The sequence below is a fragment of the Amblyraja radiata genome, chromosome 32 (assembly GCF_010909765.2).
Source record: "Amblyraja radiata isolate CabotCenter1 chromosome 32, sAmbRad1.1.pri, whole genome shotgun sequence".
Taxonomy (NCBI): Eukaryota; Metazoa; Chordata; class Chondrichthyes; order Rajiformes; family Rajidae; genus Amblyraja; species Amblyraja radiata.
The window spans coordinates 4,675,220-4,698,116 of NC_045987.1; the positions used below are offsets into that span (position 1 = coordinate 4,675,220).

Below are 22,897 nucleotides of genomic sequence, written 5' to 3' on the forward strand. Positions count from 1 at the left end.
ACTCTGGCTGGTGGGACTAGTGTAGATGGGACATGTTGGCCGTGGTGGGCAAGTTCGACTGAGCTGCCTGTTTCCACGTTGTATCACTCTTTGACTGAGCGGGTCAGGCAGCATCTGTGGAGAAAAGGAATAGGCGACGTTTCGGGTCAAGAAGAAGGATCAGGTCTGATGAAGAGTCTCGACCCGAAACGTCACCTGTTCCTTTTCTCAAGAGATGCTGCCTGACCTGCTGAGTTACTCCAGTCTGCTTCAGAGTGATGGCATTGGTGGTCGTTACTTGTGGAGAATTGATTCATTATTTTGATATACCTGGACTTGAAAATTGATAAATAACAACTATGATGTGAACTTATTGCTAATGGAAATTGGATAACTTTTTCCCCCACTGGATATTTTTCCTTTATATCTTATACAATAGAAATATTAACACAAATTTTATTTCTTGGTTTTTCTGCTCATCAAGGAGTTTCCCGTTTTGCTGTGTTTAGTTGAGTTTAGTTTAGTTTAAAAATACAGCGTGGAAACAGGCCCTTCGGCCCACCAAACCCGCGCCGACCAGCGATCCCTGTACACTAACACTATCCTACACACACTGGTGACAATGTACTATTTTACCAAAGCCAATTAACCAACAAACCTGTACATCTTTGGAGTGTGGCAAGAAACCAGAGCACCTGGAGAAAACCCACGCAGGTCATGGGGAGAACGTACAAACTCCGTGCAGACAGCGCCCGTTGTCAGGGTCAAACCCGAATCTCTGGCGCTGTAAGGCAGCAACTCTACCGCTGAGCCACCGTACTCTGAATGCTGAACATGTTAGGAGTTGACAAAGATCCTGCTCATGAATGATGTATACACAAAACTTTAAGGTCTGGTTTGCAAAAGGATTGCACATGATTTGTACTCAAATTCTGGAATGAAAAGAGGCATCAGGATATTTCTGACCTTCAATAGCACAATGCTCCCATTCTATTTGCCGTTTTTGTGACAAGATTGCTAAGTTACAGGAAAGAGAGCTATACATTTCAATATGTGTTAACCAAAGATTATTCTGACATGATAACTATCTTGCTTCAGAATTTTTGTTCATTGTTAGTGTTGATCCCTGTTACTACAACCATTTTTTCTTCATTCAGGGGAGCTAGATAGAAGCAGCAATGTAAGTTCTCCATGTTCTCTTAGAAACTTAGAAAATAGGTGCAGGAGTAGGCCATTCGGCCCTTCGAGCCAGCACCGCCATTCAATAAGATCATGGCTCATCGTCCAAAATCAGTACCCTGTTCCTGCTTTCTCCCCATATCCCTTGATTCCTTTAACCCTAAGAGCTATATCTACAGTAACTCTCTCTTAGAAACATCCAGTGAATTGGCCTCCACTGCCTTCTGTGGCAGAGAATTCCCCAGATGGCTCCAGAGGTGCTGCCTGACCCCGTTGAGTTACCCCAGCATTTTGTGCCTGTTTTTGTTAGAATCTGGGATGTTCCTGATTTAGGAGTTTATTTTACTTTAGACTGGAGAGGTATAGTGCGGAAACAGGCTCTTCGGTCCACCAAGTCCGCGTCGACCAGCGATCACCCCACACACTAACACTATCTTACGAGTTAGGGACAATTCACAATTATACCAAAGCCAATTAACCTGCAAACCTGTACGAAAAATGTTCAACATGTTGAAAATCCATCGGCGACCAGAAAGACGCTACGACTCTTTGGGCGACTGAGGAGACGACTCACGGCCATACAGGCGACACCCCGGCGACAGCCTAGTCGCCTGTAGACGCCTAAAAAATCGCCTAAGTGGGACAGGCCCATTAATGTTACGGGTTGAGAAGCTGTACGATCTTCATTTATAATGACATCTCGACCACTTGGTTGAATGACTTTTACTTCTTGAAGTCTTAAAAAAATAATTCTTGTCAACTTTGTCCGTGATGTATGGTTGTTCAACATGAGCAGGTTCTTTAGTAAAGCCTTTAGAGATTCTTTCATTAAAAAAAAAAAGACAATCTGTGTGAAATCACATTATCCCGTTGGATTTAATTCTGGATATTTCTGCATTCTTCAGGAAGCAGCTTCGTGGTCAGTGAGGGAAGCTTTCTGGATGTTTCCGACTGGTTGAATCCTGCCAAGTTATCCTTGTTTTACCAAATCAACTCCACATCTGCATGGACGAGAGACCTTTGTGGGCAAAAGACGTTGGAGCCTTGTGAACACGTCTGTGATGAAGAAACTGGTAAGCTGTGAATCCTTCAACCCCTTGGAGGCAACGAGTCATTGAGTCATACAGGCCCTGCAGTCCAACTTGCCCACGTTGACCAACATGTCCGGTCTACATTAATCCCACCTGCCTGCATTTGGCCCACATCACTCCAAACCTGTTCTATCCATGGACCTGTCTTATTGTTTCTTAAACGTTGCAATAGTCCCAGCCTCAACTACCTCCTCTAGCAGATCGTTCCATACACCCAACACCCTTTGTGTGAAAAAAATTACCCCTCAGCTTCCTGCAGTATTAAATCTTTCCCCCTTCACCTCAAACCCAATACCTCTGGTTCTTGATTCCCCTACACTGGGCAAGAGACAGTGCATCTACCCGATCCATCTCATGATTTTACACACCTCTATAAGATCACCCCTCATCCTCCTGCGCTCAAAGGAATAGAGTCCCAGCCTGACCAACCTCTCCCTATAGCTCACACCCTCGAGTCGAGGCAACATCCTCGTAAATCATTTCTCCACCCTTTCCAACTTGACAACATCTTTCGTATAAAATGGTGGCCAGAACAGAACACAATACTCTAAATGCTGCCACACCAATGTCTCATGCAACTGCAACATGACCTCCAAACTTCTATAGTCATGACTTTGAGATTGTTGCTCACGGAATTTATGCAACGTATTCACTTAATTTGTTTTTGGTCGTTATATTAACAATCTTTTCATTTACACCCAAAATAGTGTGTAAAGAAAATGCAAGTAGAACTTTTAGTGCCTTTTTCCTCCGGCATTTTTCATTGTAGTTTGGGAGACACAATAGGTTCTAACATTCTTTCCAAAGAAGGAGTGATAAATTCTCCCTGCTGTCTGAAATGATATTTATCCATCAATTGAATTTCTGTTAACTTATTCATCGTTACTTTTTAAATCTCTGCACTCTTTCTAGCTTAACAACACTTGTGTACTACTTAGGTGATGTCTGCTACATAATTTTACCGGGTTCCTTACTGGGAGAAGGCAAGAACGGGGTACTGATTGGGGATGATCATTGAATGGCGGTAATGGCTTGAAGGGCCGAATGGCCTACTCCTGCACCTATTGTCTATTGTCTATTGTACATACAACAAAACATTTCACTGTACCTAGGTACATGTGGCAAGCAAATACAATACAATAACACTTCATTAGCCAAGTATGTTTTGCAACATACGAGGAATTTCATTTGCCAAGTATCGTTCATTCATTCATTCATTATGATAGTGTTTTTGGTAGATTGAGAAGGTTTAGTTTTTAGTTTAGTTTAGAGCTATAGCGCGGAAACAGGCCCTTCGGCCCATCGAGTCCGCACAGACCACTGATCTCCGCACGTTAACACTGGGGACAATTTACAATTATCCCAATCCAATTAACCTACAAATCTGTACGTCTTTGGAGAGTGGGAGGAAACCAAAGATCTCCGAGAAAACTTAACTCAGGTCACGGGGAGAACGTGCAAACTCCGTACAGACAGCGCCCGTAGTCAGGATCAAACCCAGGTCTCTGACACTGTAAGGCAGCTACTCTACCGTTGTGCCACTGTGCCGGTATAAACAACAGCAATTGTTAAATAAACAACAACATCTCATTATGAAGCAACATCAATAACGTTACAAATCCCTAGCCCGATTCTTAAGCACAGTTTTCCTGAACTTGGTGTAACCCATGCGTAAGTTTACAGAATTTTAATTGCAAATCACTATCAGAATAATTAAAATTTCTACTGTCTGATGTTATTTTCCTGTAAGCAAGCCATGCTGCAAAATCTTCATGCCCCCGGGTGAATCTACAAGTCTTATGACTATGCTGATTATGTTTTGGGGAAGTTTCTAAGATGAATCTGGTCCACGCTGACCAGTGATCTCTCACACTAGCACTATCCTACACACAGTGGGGGACAACGTACAGTTTTTATCGAAGCCAATTAATCTACAAACCTGTGCGTCTTTGGAGTGTGGGAGGAAACCGGAACACCCGGAGAAAACCCACGCAGGTGACGGGGAAGAAAGTGCAAACTCCGTACAGACAAGCGCCCGTAGTCAGGCCCGTATCTAAGAGCTCTCCCGAGTTTAAAAAAAAAATCAAACTCGTGGTAAGTACGTAGCGGGTTCGTCGGAGCTCGTGGATGTCTCGTAGCGGCTCGTAATGCTAACGGCAGGTACACGGGAAACGCGGAAACTGGTGAAGTTTTTTCAACGGTGTGAAAAATTTCCTAGAGTAAAAAAATACTCGTGATGAAGTACCGCGAGTTTGATTTTTGTTTTAAACTCGGGAGAGCTCTTGGTGCTCACTCACTGGAGAGCATCTAAAATAGAGTTCTTGCTCGCATGCATTTTGAACAGTTTTACGGTCTGTTCATATGGTTAACACAATCTGCTAAAATGTCAAATTAAAATAAGTTAATCAATGTCAGTCATCTCCAAACACTGCTTTAATTGAAGGTAAATTAGATTCCAAAGTACAAGGGACTTTTTTAATTTCTGTTTTCTCGTATTATCTCTCCAAATATCATCATTTTTCACCGGCGTAATATCGTGGCCTTTTCCAAAGAAAATGCCAGCCCTATTTTGATATTTAACAACTGGATCGTAAGTGAAGGTTTTAAAAGGAAAATGTCATGATTTGTTTTTTTTCCAGCTGGAATATAAGCTTGACATTTCCACGGCTGTTTGCAGTGAAAAGTCTGAGAATAGCTAATTTATAGCTTATTCAGTGAGAGGCTGAGGGACAAGGTGCATGGTTAATGGGAACATTTTACAATCGATTACTTTATCTGATAACAGAACTGACTTTCTCTCGATGAGCAAAATCTCATAAATCGGCCAATATTAGCTTAGTTTAGAGATTCAGCACGGAAACAGGCCCTTCGGCCCACTGAGCCAGTGCCCACCAACAATCTCCCGTACACTTGTTCTATGTTATTCCAGTTTTGCATCCTACACACTAAGAGAAATTTACAGAAGCCAATTAGAGTCACAGAGTGATGCAGCGTGGAAACAGGCCCTTCGGCCCAACTTGCCCACAATGGCCAACATGGCCCAGCTACACTAGTCCCACCTGCCTGCGCCTGGTCCATATCCCTCCAAACCTGCCCTATCCATGAAGAAGGGTTTCGGCCCAAAACGTTGCCTGTTCCCTTCGCTCCATAGATGCTGCTGCACCCGTTGAGTTTCTCCAGCATTTTTGTGTACCTGCCCTATCCATGTACCTGTCTAACTGCTTCTTAAACATTGGGATAGTCCCAGCCTCAACTACCTCCTCTGGCAGCTCGTTCCATACACCCACCACCCTTTGTTCGAAAAAGTTACCCCTCAGATTCCTATTAAATCTTTTCGCCTTCACCTTGAACCTATGTCCTCGATTCCCCTATTCTGCACAAGAGACTCTGTGCATCTACAAACCCGCGATTCTTTGGAGTGTGGGAGGAAACCGGAGATCATGGGGAGAACGTACAAACTCCGTACAGACAGCACCCGTGGCCAGGATAGAACCTGGGTCCCTGGAGCTGTAGGGCAGCAATTCTACCGCTGCACCACCGTGCCACCCTTGTATGGTTGCTTATAACTGATCCTTTTAATATATCCATCGTCACACCCAAATCCTTTGAGACCACCTAGATTTCTTATGTCCATTCACCTATATTACCAATTAAATTAGTTCAATAATCATTCCCCATATTATTTATCTCTGCATTGCCTGGTAAGTTCAATGATCTTGCTGTTTGGTTTGTCTGCCTGTCTTTTAAGTACACCCATAATTGGCCTCACTGCATAAACTCTGTGGGATAGAAAAATCCATAGCTGATGCTGATGAAACGATTATTGAAGACACAAAATGCTGGAGTAACTCAGCGGGTCTGGCAGCATCTCTGGAGAAAAGGAATAGTCCACGTTTCAGGTCGAGCCCCTTCCTCAGACTGAGAGTCAGGGGAGAGGGGAAACGAGACATGTAGGTACACAGAACAAATGAATGAAAGATCTGCCAAAAGCAATGATGATCAAGGAAAGGTTGGAGCCCACAATGATCCATTGTTGGCTGTGGGGTAATAATAATAATGGATGGGATTTATATAGCGCCTTTCTAATACTCAAGGCGCTTTACATCGCATTATTCATTCACTCCTCAGTCACACTCGGTGGTGGTAAGCTACTTCTGTAGCCACAGCTGCCCTGGGGCAGACTGACGGAAGCGTGGCTGCCAATCTGCGCCTACGGCCCCTCCAACCACCACCAATCACTCACACACATTCACACACAGGCAAAGGTGGGTGAAGTGTCTTGCCCAAGGACACAACGACAGTATGTACTCCAAGCGGGATTCGAACCGGCCACCTTCCGGTCGCCAGCCGAACACTTAGCCCATTGTGCCATCTGTCGTCCCAAGTGACAACGAGTTACACAGACAGTGATACGAACACCTATTCCTTTTCTCAAAGACCTTTCTTCAAAGGCTTTTCACCGTACCTCGGTACACGTGACAATAAACGGAACTGAACTCTCTCCAGAGATGTTGCCTGACCCGCTGAGTTACTCCAGCATTTGGTTTCTATCTTCGGTTTAAACCAGCATCTGCAGTTCCTTCCGACAGAGTTGGGTAATTGAGATCGGAGGCTTTGTAATTATTTTAGTCTTTTCTGCGATATATTTTCACCTCACCAACACAGACTTTCCCCGGAGATGATTAAGTATAAATGTTTTCAGGTGACAACTGTAAACTCCATGGAAGTTGCTGTATTAACTTGGGATTTTAATGAACAGATTTTTTTTTTCCAATTAACAAACAAATAACAGCTAAACCAGCCATTTAGGAGATACATTTAATTCATCATCAAGCATTTAATTAAATAATTGAATCCATTTTATTAGCCAAGTATGTATACATACAAGGAGTTTGCCTTGGTGCTTTGCTCGCAAGTAACAACACGAGATACAGTAGACAATTAAAAATAAAACATTATAATTTAGACATGTGACGAATGAAATAAAATACCAGTGCAAAAGGAGGCTACAGACTTCTGGCTGTTGAAGAGAGCTACTGCTCGTGGAAAAAATATGTTATTATGTCATTTAATTAAACAATTCATGGAGTCAAGGGGGGAGGTAAAGGGACAGATGTTGCATCTCCTGCGGTTGCAGAGGAAAGTGCCTGGGGAGGGGGTGGTTTGGGTGGGAAGGGATGAGTTGACCAGGGAGTTGCAGAGGGAACGCTCTCTGTGGACAGCAGAAAGGGATGTAGATGGGAAGATGTGACTAGTAGTGGGATCCCGCTGGAGGTGATGAAAATGGTACGTCTTTGGAGTGCCGGAGGAAACTGAAGCACCCGGAGAAAACCCATGCAGGTCACGGGGAGAACGTACAAACTCCGTTCAGACATCACCCGTAGTCAGAATCGAACCTAGGTCTCTGGCGCTGTGAGGCAGCAACTCTACCGCTGCGCCGCCGTGCTGCTGGTGAGGGCGGGGATTCATGATTTCATTACATATCACACAGAAGAAATCTTTTCCTGTTGAATAATTTCGGTATGCAAGGAAATGAGCGCTTTATCCAGCCTATATGCCTCAATGGCACCTTCCCCTCCGCCAACAATGAACCATTGTACATTTCCTTGGGGCGGGGGAGGGGCGATGAGAGAGGAAAGTGAGGGTTACTCAAAATTGGAGAAACCAATATCCATACTTTTGTTGCATCCGACCTCTCTGTCCTGGGTCTCCTCCATTGCCAGAGTGAGCAACAGCGGAAATTGGAGGAACAGCACCTCATATTCCGTCTGGGGACCTTGCGTCCTTATGGCATTAACATTGAATTCTCCCAATTTTGCTAGCCCCTGCTGTCTCCTTCCCTTCCTTAACCCTCTAGCTGTCTCCTCCCACCCTCCCATCCGCCCGCCCTCGGGCTCCTCCCCCTCCTCCCCTTTTCCTTCTTTCTCCCACCCCCCATCAGTCTGAAGAAGGGTTTCGGCCCGAAACGTCGCCTATTTCCTTCGCTCCATAGATGCTGCTGCACCCGCTGAGTTTCCCCAGCAATTTTGTGTACCATCCATACTTTTGGGTTGTTATGCTGCCTGTGAAATATGAGGTGCTGTCCCTCCAATGTAAGTGTGTTCTCATTCTGACAGTGGAGGAGGCCCAGGATGGGAAGGTCTGATGCCTTTCTCTTGCTTACATCCAATATATATATATATTGGATGGAAGCTTGCTATATTTAAGAGGGAGTTAGATCTGGCCCTTGTGGCTAAAGGGAATCAGAGGGTATGGAGAGAAGGCAGGTACAGGATACTGAGTTGGATGATCAGCCATGATCATATTGAATGGCGGTGCAGGCTCGAAGGGCCGAATGGCCTACTCCTGCACCTATTTTCATGTTTTTTATGTTTCTATATGACTTGTATGATATCTGCTTGCAGTGGGAGAGATACAGCAGAGAGGATTAGAATCTGCTGGAATAGAATTCAAATTATCCCAGCAAAAATGAGAACCAGCTCCATACACTTGACACACACGCACTTCATTTCTTGAAAGAATGATATTCCTTGAACGTACGTACATGAAGGATGGCAACTGGTTTGAATTGATGAGACTGGTGAAGTAATAACTCACGCTGCCTTGCAAGCATGAGTGGCTAACTCCCCTTCTCTGTGTTTGAACTAGGGCTGTGATTCATATATCACCGCCGCAAACCTCTATTTATCTTCTTTCATTCTAAGTCATATGCAACGTCCCAATACATTTTAATGACGCTATCTGTTTCCCAATTGTCATGATGTGCGACTGAGCTCTGTCTTTGTGTCTCAGGGCGTGGTTGAGGAATTACGTGTGTGTTAACATGGGCGGCCGTGTAAGATGATGGTATTGTCGGCAGGGACCATTGGATACGAACCGTAGATAGACACAAAATACTGGAGGAACTCAGCGGGACAGGCAGCATGAGTTCATAAGCGATAGGAGCAGAATTAGGCCATTCGGTCCAGCAAGTCTACTCCGCCCTTCAATCATAGCTGATCTATTTCTCCCTCCTTACCCCATTCTCCTGCCTTCTCCCCATAACCTCTGACACCCGTACTAATCAAGAATCTATCTATCCATGACTTGAAAATTTCCATTGACTTGGCCTCCACAGTCTTCTGTGGCAAAGAATTCCACAGATTCACCACCCTCTGACTAAAGAGATTCCCTCATCTCTTTCCGAAAGGGACATTGTTTAATTCTGAGGCTATGACCTCTGGTCCTAGACTATCCCACTAGGGGAAACATCCTCTCCACACCCACTCTATCCAGCCCTTTCACTATTCGGTCATTTTCAATGAGGTCCCCCCTCATCATTCCAGACTCCAGCCAGTACAGGCCCAGTGCCGTCAAATGCTCATCACAGGTTAACCCAATCATTCCTGAGTACATTCTCGTAAACCTCCTCTGGACCCTCTCCACAGACAGCACATCCTTCCTCAGATATGGGGCCTTCTCTGGAGAAAAGGAATGGGTGACATTCCGGGTCGGAACCCATCTTTCTAACTTTGTTCTCTCTTTTTTCCTGCCTTCGATTTTCATTTTTTTTTTGTCTCTACTGATTGTGTTTTAGTTTCCGTTTATTGGAGATACAGTGGTGGAAACAGGCCCTTCAGCCCACCGAGTCTGCACCGACCAGCGATCGCCGCACATTAACACTATCTTACACACCAGGGACAATTTTACATTCATACCAAGCCAATTAACCTACAAACCTGTACGTCTTTGGAGTGTGGGAGGAAACCGAAGATCTGACACCTTTTTTCACTTTTTTCACACAGAGAGTGGTGAATCTTTGGAACTCCCTGCCACAGAGGGTAGTCGAGGCCAGTTCATTGGCTATATTTAAGAGGGAGTTAGATGTGGCCCTTGTGGCTAAGGGGATCAGAGGGTATGGAGAGAAGGCAGGTACGGGATACTGAGTTGGATGATCAGCCATGATCATATTGAATGGCGGTGCAGGCTCGAAGGGCCGAATGGCCTACTCCTGCACCTAATTTCTATGTTTCTATCTCGGAGAAAACCCACGCAGGTCACGGGGAGAACGTACAAACTCCATACTGACACCACCCGTAGTCAGGATCGAACCCGGAACTCCGGCGCTGTAAGGCAATAGCTCTACCACTGCGCCACCATGCCGCCCTAATTGCGCCATATTTATTCCATCTTAACTCCGTGATTAATGGTATTTATTCAGTCTGAAAGATGCACGTCGTCTGTGTGGAACTATTTGGCTGGTCAAGATGCTGCCCGTCCCGCTGAGTTAAGGGCCTGTCCTACGAGCATGCAACTCCATGCGGCAAGCGCGACCTAAAGGGCTTGTCCCACGAGCATGCGACTCCATGCGGCATGCGTGACCTAACGTGGTCGCTTGAGCCGTACGGCCTCGCGGGGCCGGTCCCACTTCGATCGCCGGAGCCGTATGGAGTTGTGCGGAGCTGGTCCCGACATCGCGCGGGGCTCCGAAAAACTGACCGTGTTCAAAAATTCCCTGCGTAAACGGCCGGCCGGCCGGCCCGCAGCCGCCTCGACACCGTACGCACCGCCTCAACGGGCATACGCAGTGGCTTGACGCCGTACGCAGCGTCTCGACGCTGCGCACGCCCGTTGTACTTCGCTCGAACTTCACGTCACTCACTCGACCTCCGCGTGGCCCCCGCTTCCGGTTTGGTCGCGCTTGCCGCATGCAGGTCGCATGCTCGTGGGACCGGCCCTTTACTCAAGCTTTTTGTGTCTATCTTTGGTTTAAACCAGAATCTGCAGTTCCTTGGTACAGATTGAAATAGAGGTTATTCGGCACACACAGTAGGCCGGGAAGCATCTACTGAGGGAAAGACATTTAGCATTCAGATTAGTGACCTCCCATTAGACCTGCCTAAGATATTATCCTCTTCATTTGGCATGTTCAGTGTTCAGAAAGATCAATCCTTTGATTTTCATCAACGTTGGCCTAACTACCTGAAACCAGCCAATTTGGGACAATAGACCAGCAATTCCAAATGATAACAAATCATGGCAGTTACACAGTTAATCAAAGCGATCTCCATTTAAATCCATGCTGTTTTTCTTCCTTCCAGGCAAATCTGCAAATTGCCCTCGATACTTTGAAATGCCACGCGATGATTATATCTGGCTGAAGCCAGCTAGAAATCTGCTTCTGGTTGAACAACTGGGGAACAATGAAGAGAGCACATTATTTATTGTAGCGCAAAGCAAACAGGCACTGCACTTGGTGTCAAAGCTGATGACACCGATGCAGTGCTGTAGTGAGAGCACCCTGTCAGGATGCCTCTCAGCTTGGTGTGACAACTGGTATGCCCAATAAATGTCAGAGAGTTGCGGATGCAGCCCCAGTCCAACACGCGTGCCACCCTTCCCCCACCAACTCCAACTGCACTTCACACTCCCTCATAAGTTCACAGGTGATCGGAGCAGAATTTGGCCATTCAGCCCATCATGTCTACTCTGCCATTCAATCATGGCTGATCCATCTCACCCTCCTAACCCCATTAGACAATAGACAATAGGTGCAGGAGTAGGCCATTCGGCCCTTCGAGCCAGCACCGCCATTCAATGTGATCATGGCTGATCATCCCCAATCAGTACCCCGTTCCTGCCTTCTCCCCATATCCCCTGATTCCACTATCTTCAAGAGCCCTATCTAGCTCTCTCTTGAAAGTATCCAGAGAACCGGCCTCTGAGAATTCCACAGAATCCTGCCTTTTCCCCATAACCCCTGACGCCCATACTAATCAAGTATCTATCTATCTCTGCCTTAAAAATATCCATTCACTTGGCCTCCACAGCCTTCTGTGGCAAAGAATTCCACAGATTCACCACCCTCTGACTAAAGAATTTCCTCTAATCATCTCCTTACCTGAAGGTACGTCCTTTAATTCTGAGGCTATGACCTCTAGTCATACACTCTCCCTCTAGTGGAAACATCCTCTCCCCATCCACTTTGTCCAAGCCCTTCACTTTATCCATGCCTCCAGCCAACGCCCATCTCCGCAAGATGTGTACATCGGAGTGCACGGTGAATGTGAATGTCCAAACATGAGCACCTCCACCTCCCCTGATTACATCGTAATATTTTTGTGAGGTTTTTCAATCTGGCAAGGATCTGAAATTGTAACACCGCAACGAAAAAATGAGCAGAGTGCTGGATTCAGATACTGAAGCGAAGACTCTCACAAGCGTAATCTCATCTCAAACTGTTCCAGGGAAGAAAGGACTACGCAGTTTGCTTGTGTCTTGTGGTTCTCCATTCTAATTCACCCGAGACCATTTTCACCTACTTGGGAGTGAAGCTCATGTATAATTTATAATTTGTCCTGCCTCTGGCTATCTCAGCAGCTATAGTGGTGAACTCTATCTGAATCTTTGTTTTGATTCAATTATGTCCTGCATCCAGCCTGCTATGAATCAATGTCCCTCTCGACTGGCCAATGGGAGGCTGGACATGGCCGTGTAAAGTGGCTGGGTACTGCTCCTTGCTTCCCTTTTTAGACTAGGAGCACAATGAAGGCCATGTTGTGCTTTCGTGTGGAACTCCTTGGCTGTTGCAAGGAAATAGTTGAGGGCGGAACGGTGGCGCAGCGGTAGAACTGCTGCCTTACAGCGCCAGAGACCCGGGTTCGATCCTGACTGCGGGTGCATGTCTGTACGGAGTTTGTACCTTCTCCCCGTGACCTGAGTGTGTTCTCTCCGAGATCTTTGGCTTCCTCCCACAGTCCAAAGACGTACAGGTTATGTAAAGTGACGTAAAATGTGAAGTGTTCCCTAGCATGTGGGGTGTTAGTGTTAAGGGCCGGTCCCACCAGCATGCACCTGCGTGGAGGTCGAGTGAGTGACGTGAAGTTCGAGCGAAGTTCGCGTGAAGTTCGCGCGTGACGTACGCCGTCAAGACGCTGCGTACGGCGTCGAGACAATGCGCACGCCCGTCGAGGCGGTGTGTACGGCGTCGAGGCAGCTGCGGGCCGTTGCCGCGGGGAATTTTTGAACACGGTCAGTTTTTAGGAGCCCCGCGCGATGTCGGGGCCAGCTCCGCACAACTCCATACGGCTCCGGAGATCGAAATGGGACCGGCCCCGCGAGGCCGTACGGCTCAAGCGACCACATTAGGTCGCGTTTGCCGCATGGAGTCGCATGTTCGTGGGACAAGCCCTTTAGAGTGCGCAGCGATCGTTGGTCAGTGCATGCCCGCTGCATCTCTAAACTAAACTAAAAATGAGTAGTTAGAATAGATCAGGCTGGACACACAGAGTCTCTTGCCCAGAGTAGGGGAATCAAGAACCAGAGGACATAGGTTTAAGGTGAAGGGGGTGAAGATTTAATCGGAACCTGAGGGCTATGTTTCTCACATCAAGAATGGAACGGGCGTATGGAACGAGCTGTCGGTAGAGGCAGGTACTGTCGCAACATTTATGAAACATTTAGACAGGTACATGGATAGGAAAGGTTTAGAGGGATGTGAGCCAAACGCAGGCAGGCGGGACTTGTGTAGATGGGTCATGTTGGCCGGTGTGGGCGAGTTTTACAAACTAATGTGTCATCTGTGCCAGCTGAACTGATTGCAAGGGAACTGAAATTTGCGGCTTAATTTCGATTAGTTTAGTTTGGAGATGCTGCATGAAAACAGGTCCTTTGGCCCACTGAGTCCACACTGACCATCAATCATCCGTTCACACTAGTTCTATGTTATCCACTCCTGACACAGTAGGGTCAATTTTACAGTGGCCTATTAGCCTACAAAGCCGCACGTCTTTGGGAAGAAACCGGAGCATCTGGAGGAAACCCAGGGAGAACGTGCAAACTCCACATCGGTAGAATCAAACCTGGGTCTCACGGGTTGTGAGGCAACAGATCTACCAGCTGCGATCCATTGTAATGATCGGATGGATTGAAGTTTGGTCGTGGAAGAACAAAATTGCCGGCAAACTCACATTGGACTTTTTTTATGTAATGACAAAATACTTGCTTCGCCCAACACCTCCGCTGGGTTCGCAATAACCAACCTGATCTCCCGGTGGCTCAGCACTTCAACTCCCCCTCCCATTCCGAATCCGACCTTTCTGTCTTGGGCCTCCTCCATGGCCAGAGTGAGGACTACTGTAAATTGGAGGAGCAGCACCTCATATTTCACTTGGGCAGTCTGCACCCCAGCGGTATAAACATTGACTTCTCTAATTTCAGGTAGTCCTTACTTTCTCCTCCCCTTCTCAGCTCTCCCTCAGTCCACTGGCTCCTCCTCTTCCTTTCTTCCTCCCGCCCCACCCACCCTCACATCAGTCTGAAGAAGGGTTTTGACCCGAAATGTTGCCTATTTCCTTCGCTCCATAGATGCTGCCTCACTCGCTGAGTTTCTCCAGCATTTTTGTCTACCTTCGATTTTCCAGCATCTGCAGTTCCTTCTTAAATACTTGCAGATGCTGATTTATATCAAGGACACAAAATGCTAGAGTAATTCAGCGGGTAAGGCAGCATTTCGGGGAGAATGAATAGATGATGTTTCACTTCTTCCACAGAAGGCAGTGGAGGCCAATTCACTGAATGTTTTCAAGAGAGACTTAGATATAGCTCTTAGGGCTAACGGAATGAAAGGATATGGGGAGAAAGCAGGAACGGGGTACTGATTTTGGATGATCAGCCATGATCATATTGAATGGCTCGAAGGGATGAATGGCCTACTCCTGCACCTATTTTCTTTGTTTCTAAGTTCATGACACTTCAGACCCATCTTTGTTCCCTTCTGAGTGTTTATTTTTCTGCAGCTTACAGTCATAGAGTCATACAGTATGGAATGTGAGGCTCAACTTGCCCACACCGACCAACTTGTCCCATCTACACTAGTCCCACTTGCCTGCATTTGGTCCATATCCACTCCAAACCATGTACTTGTCTAAACGTTTCTTAAACATTGCAATAGTCCCTCCCTCAACGATCTCCTCCGGCAGCCCGTTCCACCCTTTGTGTGTGAAAGTTACCCCACAGATTCCTATTAAATCCTTCCCCCTTCACCTTAAACCTATGCCCTCTGGTTCTCGATTCCTCTACTCTGGGCATCTACTCCTCTCTCTATTCCTCTCATGATTTTATACAGCTTGTTTATTTAAATAGTTTCAGCTATCTGTTAAGGAACATGGTGCTTTGCAATTTAATTGCTCTGTCCATGATTGAAAATATCTCCTCGTACACGAGGTCCTGTGTGGATTAAGCTGCCTGGGGGATGAGTGATTGGGCAGCAGAGAAGACAGATCTGCTTGAAAAGCACGTTTATTACTTCGGCTGCCTACTGCCCTTTCCTGCTTGAGTTTGCATTCAGGATGATTCAATTTGGATTGAAAAATTGTTTCTTGCCCAGTCCCTGAAATTAATCAATTAACGGCGCTAACCTCAAGAGCACTTTTCTTTTTTTCATTTTTACAGTTTAGTTTATCGTCTGGTGTACCGAGGTACAGTGAAAAGCCTTTGTCATGTGCTAGCCAGCGGAAAGACTATACATGGTTACAGTCGAGCCATTTATAGTGTACAGATACAGGATAAGGGAATAACGTTTAGTGCAAGGTAGTCATAGTTAAAGTAAGAAGTGTTGCTGTAGGAGTAGAGATTTAACAGTGTGGAGCGATTGTAATGTGTGACTAGATCTGCTTCTGTGGTCAACGCGCAAATAGCTGCCTGGGTCAATAGACAATAGGTGCGGAGTAGGCCATTCGGCCCTTCGAGCCAGCATCGCCATCCAATGTGATCATGGCTGATCATGGGTCGGGCGCCATCTTGGAATGAGATCCTCCTATTGGTTTGTTTGGAGCTAATACCATCTTACGCACGGAAGCACAACTAATAAAGGTGCTGCTTCACAGCTGCACCGACCCAGGTTCCCTCCTGGCCTCTGGTGCTGGCTGTGTGCAGTTTACAGGCACTCTCCGTCACTACAAGTGTTTCCTCCGGGTACTCCGGTTTCATCCCGCGCACCATAAAGCAGGAGATGCAACGCCTGTTCTATTTCCTCCTCCCTCGACTCCATCCAGGGGGCCCAGACACGCTGAGTTACTCCAGCACTTTGTGTCTATCTTTGCCCAAAAACATGTAGAGTTGACCTCATGGAAGTTGCCACTAGTGTGTGAGTGAATGGCATTTGGATAGAGTTGATGGAAATGAGGAAGAATTAAAATGGATCTTTGTTGGATTAGTGTAAAGGGGTGTTCTATGGCCGATGCACTCTACAAATTGTTTTTTAGTTACAGTTTGGAGAGTAATTGGTAGGAATATTTTTGGGAGTGTTCTTTTTTTTGTGGAGATTTGCAGGTGAATTTTTTTTAGTTTTAGTTTACAGATACAGCTACAGTTGTTTTAGTTTCTTCGTTGTAGCTGAGAGGAAACAGGCCCCCCGGCCCACTGAGTCGAAACCAACCCGCGATGCCACGCACATAAACACCACCTGCTCACACGAGGGACAATTTACAATTCCACCAATTCAATGAGCCTCCCAACCCGTGTGTCTTGGGAGTGTGGGAGGAAACCGGAGATCCCGGGGAAAACCCACCCGGGTGACGGGGAGAACGTACAAACTCCGCACAGACAGCACCCGTAGTCAGGATCGAACCAGAATCTCCAGCATGGTAAAGCAGCAATTCTATTGCCATGCCACCGTGCCGCCCTTACTCAGAGATCAGTGGGGGTCTGGGGCACATTGCCAGGGGGCAGTGGTGGAGGCCGATACTATAGTAGCGATTATGAGGCTTCTGGACAGGCACGTGGAAGTGGAGGGACTAGAGTGATGTGGATCATGTACAGGCAGATGAGATCAGTTTAACTCTAGAGCCAGGGGCCACAGTTTAAGAATAAGGGGTAAGCCATTTAGAATGGAGACGAGGAAACACTTTTTCTCACAGAGAGTTGTGAGCCTGTGGAATTCTCTGCCTCAGTGGAGGCGGGTTCTCTGGATACTTTCAAGAGAGAGCTAGATAGGGCTCTTAAAGATAGCGGAGTCAGGGGATATGGGGAGAAGGCAGGAACGGGGTACTGATTGGGGATGACCAGCCATGATCACATTGAATGGCGGTGCTGGCTCGAAGGGCCGAATGGCCTACTCCTGCACCTATTGTCTACTGTTTATTGCTTCATGTGTGGGCTGAAGGGCCTCTTTCTGTGCTGTGTTGTTCTCTGTTCTCATCATCGGCGGTTACTCGAAACGAGTATGACTGTCCTCTAAAGGAGGCCGCCTGTGCGTGACTTTGTTTAACGTGGGGAGATTGGTGCACAGACAGCCATCCTACGGTCCTTGACAGATCTGGGTCAGGATCCAGTGGCATGGAGTCCAAGACGACCGGAGACCCTATTCTGCTGCAGCCTTCATCCGCCTTCCCAGCCGTTGTGACGCACCATCGTCCTCCGCCTGTTCCACCGTCGAGGTCTCGGTTGGATTGCTCTTTGTCAGAGACCTCCCCCTCGACCTTACCGCCATGGGTGGCCCCACCAGGAGCATAGCTCCAGGCGGCATCGCTCTCAGGATCTCAGGTCCACACAAGCTTCTCCACCACGACAAGGTGACAATCCACGGAGAAGGTCCTCTGTTCAATGCTTTGTGTATTGCCAATGATTTCAGCTTTGTTTTAAATCCGGCATGGCGGTGCAGCGGTAGAATTGCTTCCTTACAGCACCTACAGTGCCGGAGACCCAGGTTCGAAGCTGACCACGGGCCAGTTTCCGGTGTGGGTTGTCTCCGAGATCTTCGGTTTCCTCCCACACTCCAAAGACGTACTGGTTTGTAGGTTAATTGGCTTGTTATAAATGTAAATTGTCCCTAGTGTGTGTGGGATAGTGTTAATGTGTGGTGATCGTTGGTCAATGCAGACTCGATGGGACGAAGGGCCAGTTCCTGCGCTGTTTCTCTAAAATAAACAAACGCATTTTTGAATCACTTTGATTTATTTTTTTGCACGCTGTTCAAGTGTATTCCCAGAAAATGCCCAATCTATAAAAGGACAGTGAAATTAGGGAGAGCAGGAGATGGGGCGGACTTGGGAATTCGGGTTAGGTTGAGATTGAACGGATTATCTAACGTCTAGTTTTATTTTGAGTATAAATCTTTCTGACTATAGGGGATACTTACATTGCTATTGCGTCTGTCAAATTCTAATCAGTAATCCTCTGCCTTCCTGGCTCCATTTGTGATGCTTTCCTGAAGTCATGACACAGTCATAGACAGACCAGAGGGAATGATCGGTGAGAAATTGTCATGTATGTGTGGGAATTTTGTGTTTGGTCTAGTTTACATTTCAATTTAACGTGACACATCTTCCAGGAAGGACTATCAAAAGTCTGCAGTATGTAATCGCTCTGTTTTGCTTATCCATTTAATGTTTAATATGACTTTTTTTCTAGTTCACTGCTTGAACTATGAGTGAATGAGGTGTTTGATCCACATGTCAAATGAAGTTGATGGAGATTTGGTGCAGAGACACTGTCAAAACACATAGCTCTGTGATGAGAGCAACTTAGAAATGGGACCGTTAACGGGACAGTCTGACGAAGGGTCTCGACCCGGAACGTTACCTACTCCCTTTCTCCAGAGATGCTGCCTGACCTGTTGAGTTGCTCCCTGGTGAGAAGGGCTTCCATTTGGGAATTATGAGAGACAGCGAATCTTAATAAATATCTGTATTAAAATTGGGCAGCACGTTGGGGTCGGTGCCTTACAATGCTTTCAGTGACAAAGACGCAGGTTCGATCCCGACTACGGGTGCTGCCTGTGCGGAGTTTGTACGTTCTCCCCGTGACCCGCGTGGGTTTTCTGCGAGGTCTTCCGTGTCTTCCCACATTCCAAAGACGTACAGGTTTGTAGGTTAATCGGCTTGGTATAAATGTAAAAGATTGTCCCTGGTGTGTGTAGGATAGTGGTAATGTGCGGGGTGTATTCTGGCCTCTCGCTATCAATTGTGATATTTGCATCGTACGACAAGTCATAAATCACCACTTCCAAGTTTCTCGGATTGAGGGGCAGGACATTTAATCTCTCGCATAAGATCAGATCGAAGGTGTGAATATTTCATGAATCAGAGCTGCTGTGAATCTATCATTACATGTCCTCTGTGAGTCAATGAATGAAGGCAGGAATTGGGTGTTCGGCTGTCAAATAAGAAAAGGGTAACTGTAATAACTCTCGACATGGAAGTAACTGTGTCTGACATGTTTCACACCCTAATGCTCCTGAAACTCGGTTGTGACTCATTGTGTAGGAAGGGACTGCAGATGCTGGTTTAAACCGAAGATAGACACAGAAAGCTGGAGTAACTCAGCGGGACAGGCAGCTTCTCTGGAGAAAATGAACAGGTGAGGTTTCGGGTCGAGACCCTTCCTCAGACTGAGAGTCAGGGGAAGGGGAAAGGAGAGATATAGACGGTGATATAGGGAGATATATATCAAATTAACGAAAGATGTGCAAAATGATAAAGGAAACAGTCTCATTGTCTATAACTGGTTTTCACCTAGCTCACAGCTAACAATGGCCTGTTTCCTTTATTGTCGTTACTTTTTTGTGCATCTTTCATTCATTTGTTCTATATCTCTCTCTACATCATCGTCTATGTCTCTCGTTTCCCAGACTGAGAAAAGGGTCTCGGCCCAAAACGTCACCCATTCCTTCTCTCCAGAGATGCTGCCTGACCCGCTGAGTTACTCCGGCTTTTTGTGTCTATCCGGTGGCTTTTTGTGTCGGGGACTGGATGTGTGAGTGCCACGCATTCACTTTCAGTGCTGTGCCTCTGTGTGAAGCTAGCTCAGACAGTAAGGATGATGGGTTCCCATCTGTTGCTTGTTAAGAGTCTCAAGGGAAATAAATTCCGCCAGCTTCAATTCCATTCTCAGCCAAAGAGATCCCGGTTACAAAATGTCCACAAAGTCAACACTAATTGGCAGTAGCAGTGCAGAAGGTCATTGAGAGAGTTCAGGTGTAACAGCCCTCAGACTGGTGCGACAGGTTGCTGCAGATTTAAGGCTCATCATCAGCTTCAAGACAGCGATGTGCAATCTGGCATTATTCTCCTGCCAAGCCAGTTTACATGCCAAGGGTCCAAAAAGGGGTTACCAATGGAACAGTATTCAATCAAAAGCCAGGGACCTAATACGGGATCCTTGTGGAGGATGTGGTTCGATTAATAACTGAATGAGCTATCTTCTGGGAGCTAAAATCCATCACTTTTAATGAAGGCCTGTTGCTCAACATTGATTTAGCCTACAAAGCATTCAGGGAAAAAAAAAGCGAATGAAAACCGCCAATTAATTTGCCCTGCATTGTTCAATAAATACAACTTATTTTCTAATTGACAAGAAAGTGCAAATTTGGTTTTTCGGCACTGTCATCTATGGGTTAATAATTGAAAAAATAAAATTTGGATGGGGGATTGTGTTCTTCGTTTAATTGGATATACTCCCAAAAGTCACTTTGAATTACCTTGGTGCTGGTATGAGATGTGTTGAAATGTATTTCTTTAAAGAGGTGAAATGGCAAATAAATGTGTGATGTTGTAATTAGCTGTAAATGAAAGCCAACACACTGTGTTTGGAGTGATTTTTCACGTGTAAAAAAAATGCTTTGAAGTGTTTGTGATGTTGAGGAGTGAATAAGGCACAGTTATCAGTAGCGGCTTGTTTCATGCAGGGAGGGAGATCAGTCTGTGAACTTTCCATAGAAACATAGAAAATAGCTGCAGGAGTAGGCCATTCGGCCCCTTGAGCCAGCACCGCCATTCAACCTGATCATGGCTGATCATCCAAAATCAGTTCCCATATATAACCATATAACCATATAACAATTACAGCACGGAAACAGGCCATCTCGACCCTTCTAGTCCGTGCCGAACACATAATCTCCCCTAGTCCCATATACCTGCGCTCAGACCATAACCCTCCATTCCTTTCCCATCCATATAACTATCCAATTTATTTTTAAATGATAAAAATGAACCTGCCTCCACCACCTTCACTGGAAGCTCATTCCACACAGCTACCACTCTCTGAGTAAAGAAGTTCCCCCTCATGTTACCCCTAAACTTCAGTCCCTTAATTCTTAAGTCATGTCCCCTTGTTTGAATCTTCCCTACTCTCAGTGGGAAAAGCTTTTCCACGTCAACTCTGTCTATCCCTCTCATCATTTTAAAAACCTCTATCAAGTCCCCCCTTAACCTTCTGCGCTCCAAAGAATAAAGCCCTAACTTGTTCTAGTTAGATCCCCATTCCCCATTCCTGCTTTTTCCCCATATACCTTGATTCCTTTAGCCCCTAGCGCTAAACCTAACTCTTTCTTGAAAACATCTCTTCATTCCGTTAGCCCTAAGAGCTAAATCTAACTCTCTCTTGAAAACATTCCGTGGATTGGCCTCCACTGCGTTCTGTGGCAGAGAATTCCACAAATTCTCAACTCTTGAATCTTAATTGGATTCCTCTCTTTTATTTTCAGGTGAGTGCGGCTGTCACGATGGCTACAGTCCGGATCCAATCCACAAGCATCTCTGCGTGAGAAGTGACTGGGGCCAAAATGAAGGGTTAGTTCGGTAAATGACACAAAACTGCGTGTATTTGTTCAGTTTAGTTTAGAGGTACAGCGCGGAAAAACAGGCCCCTTCGGCCCACCGAGTCCGCGCCGACCAGCGATCCCCGCACGTTAACACTGTCTTACTGGGGACAATTTGCAATTTTATCAAAGCCAATCAGCCTGCAAAACTGTCCGGGGCTTGGAGTGTGGGAGGAAACCGGAGCACCCGGACAAAACCCACGAGACAATAGGGAGAACGTACAAACTCCGCACGGACAAGTCAGGATGGAACCCGGGTTTCTGGCGCTGTGAGACAGCGGCTCTACCCGCTGGGCCACCGTACAGGCTGATGATATTAGACTAAATCCAAAACTCTCCATCCTAGACAAAATGTGTAGGAAGGAACTGCAGATACACAAAAATGCTGGAGAAACTGAGCGGGCGCAGCAGCATCTATGGAGCGAAGGAAATAGGCAACGTTTCGTCCCGAAACGTTGCCTATTTCCTTCGCTCCATAGATGCTGCTGCACCCGCTCAGTTTCTCCAGCATTTTTGTGTGCCTTCGATTTTCCAGCATCTGCAGTTCCTTCTTAAACACAAGGAACTGCAGATGCTGGCTTCAATCGAAGATAGACACAAACTGCTGGAGTAACTCAGTGGGACCGGCAGCATCTGTGGAGAGAAGAAATGGGTGACGTTTTGGGTCGAGACTGAAGAAGGGTCTCTGAGTTACTCCAGCATTTGGTGCCTATCTCCATCCCAGATCCGTTAGAAATCACGGCCTCTGGCTTTTTCCATCTCTCCCGTTTTTCATTCATCCTTGAACTGTTTCTCTTTGAAAACTAATTCATAATCTCTGCTGTGACGTTGTATTCTATCGCCCTTTGCTTCTGTGAATACCTTTAGTTCACTTTTTAAGCGTTTAATGTAAATGCACACCAACGTCGGTACAGAGAAGGGTCCCGACCGGCTGAGCTTTTGTGTGGTAAACACATCATTGATCATCACAAAATATCGGAGTAACTCAGCGGCTCAGGCAGCATCTCTGGAGAAAAGGAATAGGTGACGTTTCGTGTCGAGACCCATCATCTGCAGTTCTTTCTTACGCTCC

At 46.3% G+C, this 22,897-nt stretch overlaps 1 protein-coding gene across 7 annotated transcripts in view; it reads left to right on the forward strand.

The window, feature by feature from the left end:
• Window positions 1-22,897, forward strand: part of astn2 (astrotactin 2) — an 823,694-nt gene that overhangs the window by 302,708 nt on the left and 498,089 nt on the right. For 5 of the 7 annotated variants that reach the window (XM_033048879.1, XM_033048881.1, XM_033048882.1 and 2 more), the window contains 2 exons: window positions 2,064-2,231; window positions 21,712-21,805. In XM_033048879.1, coding sequence (XP_032904770.1) covers window positions 2,064-2,231; window positions 21,712-21,805 — 262 coding nt within the window. The remainder of the gene's footprint in view (window positions 1-2,063; window positions 2,232-21,711; window positions 21,806-22,897) is intronic. The other 2 variants (XM_033048880.1, XM_033048883.1) reach the window with 1 other exon arrangement.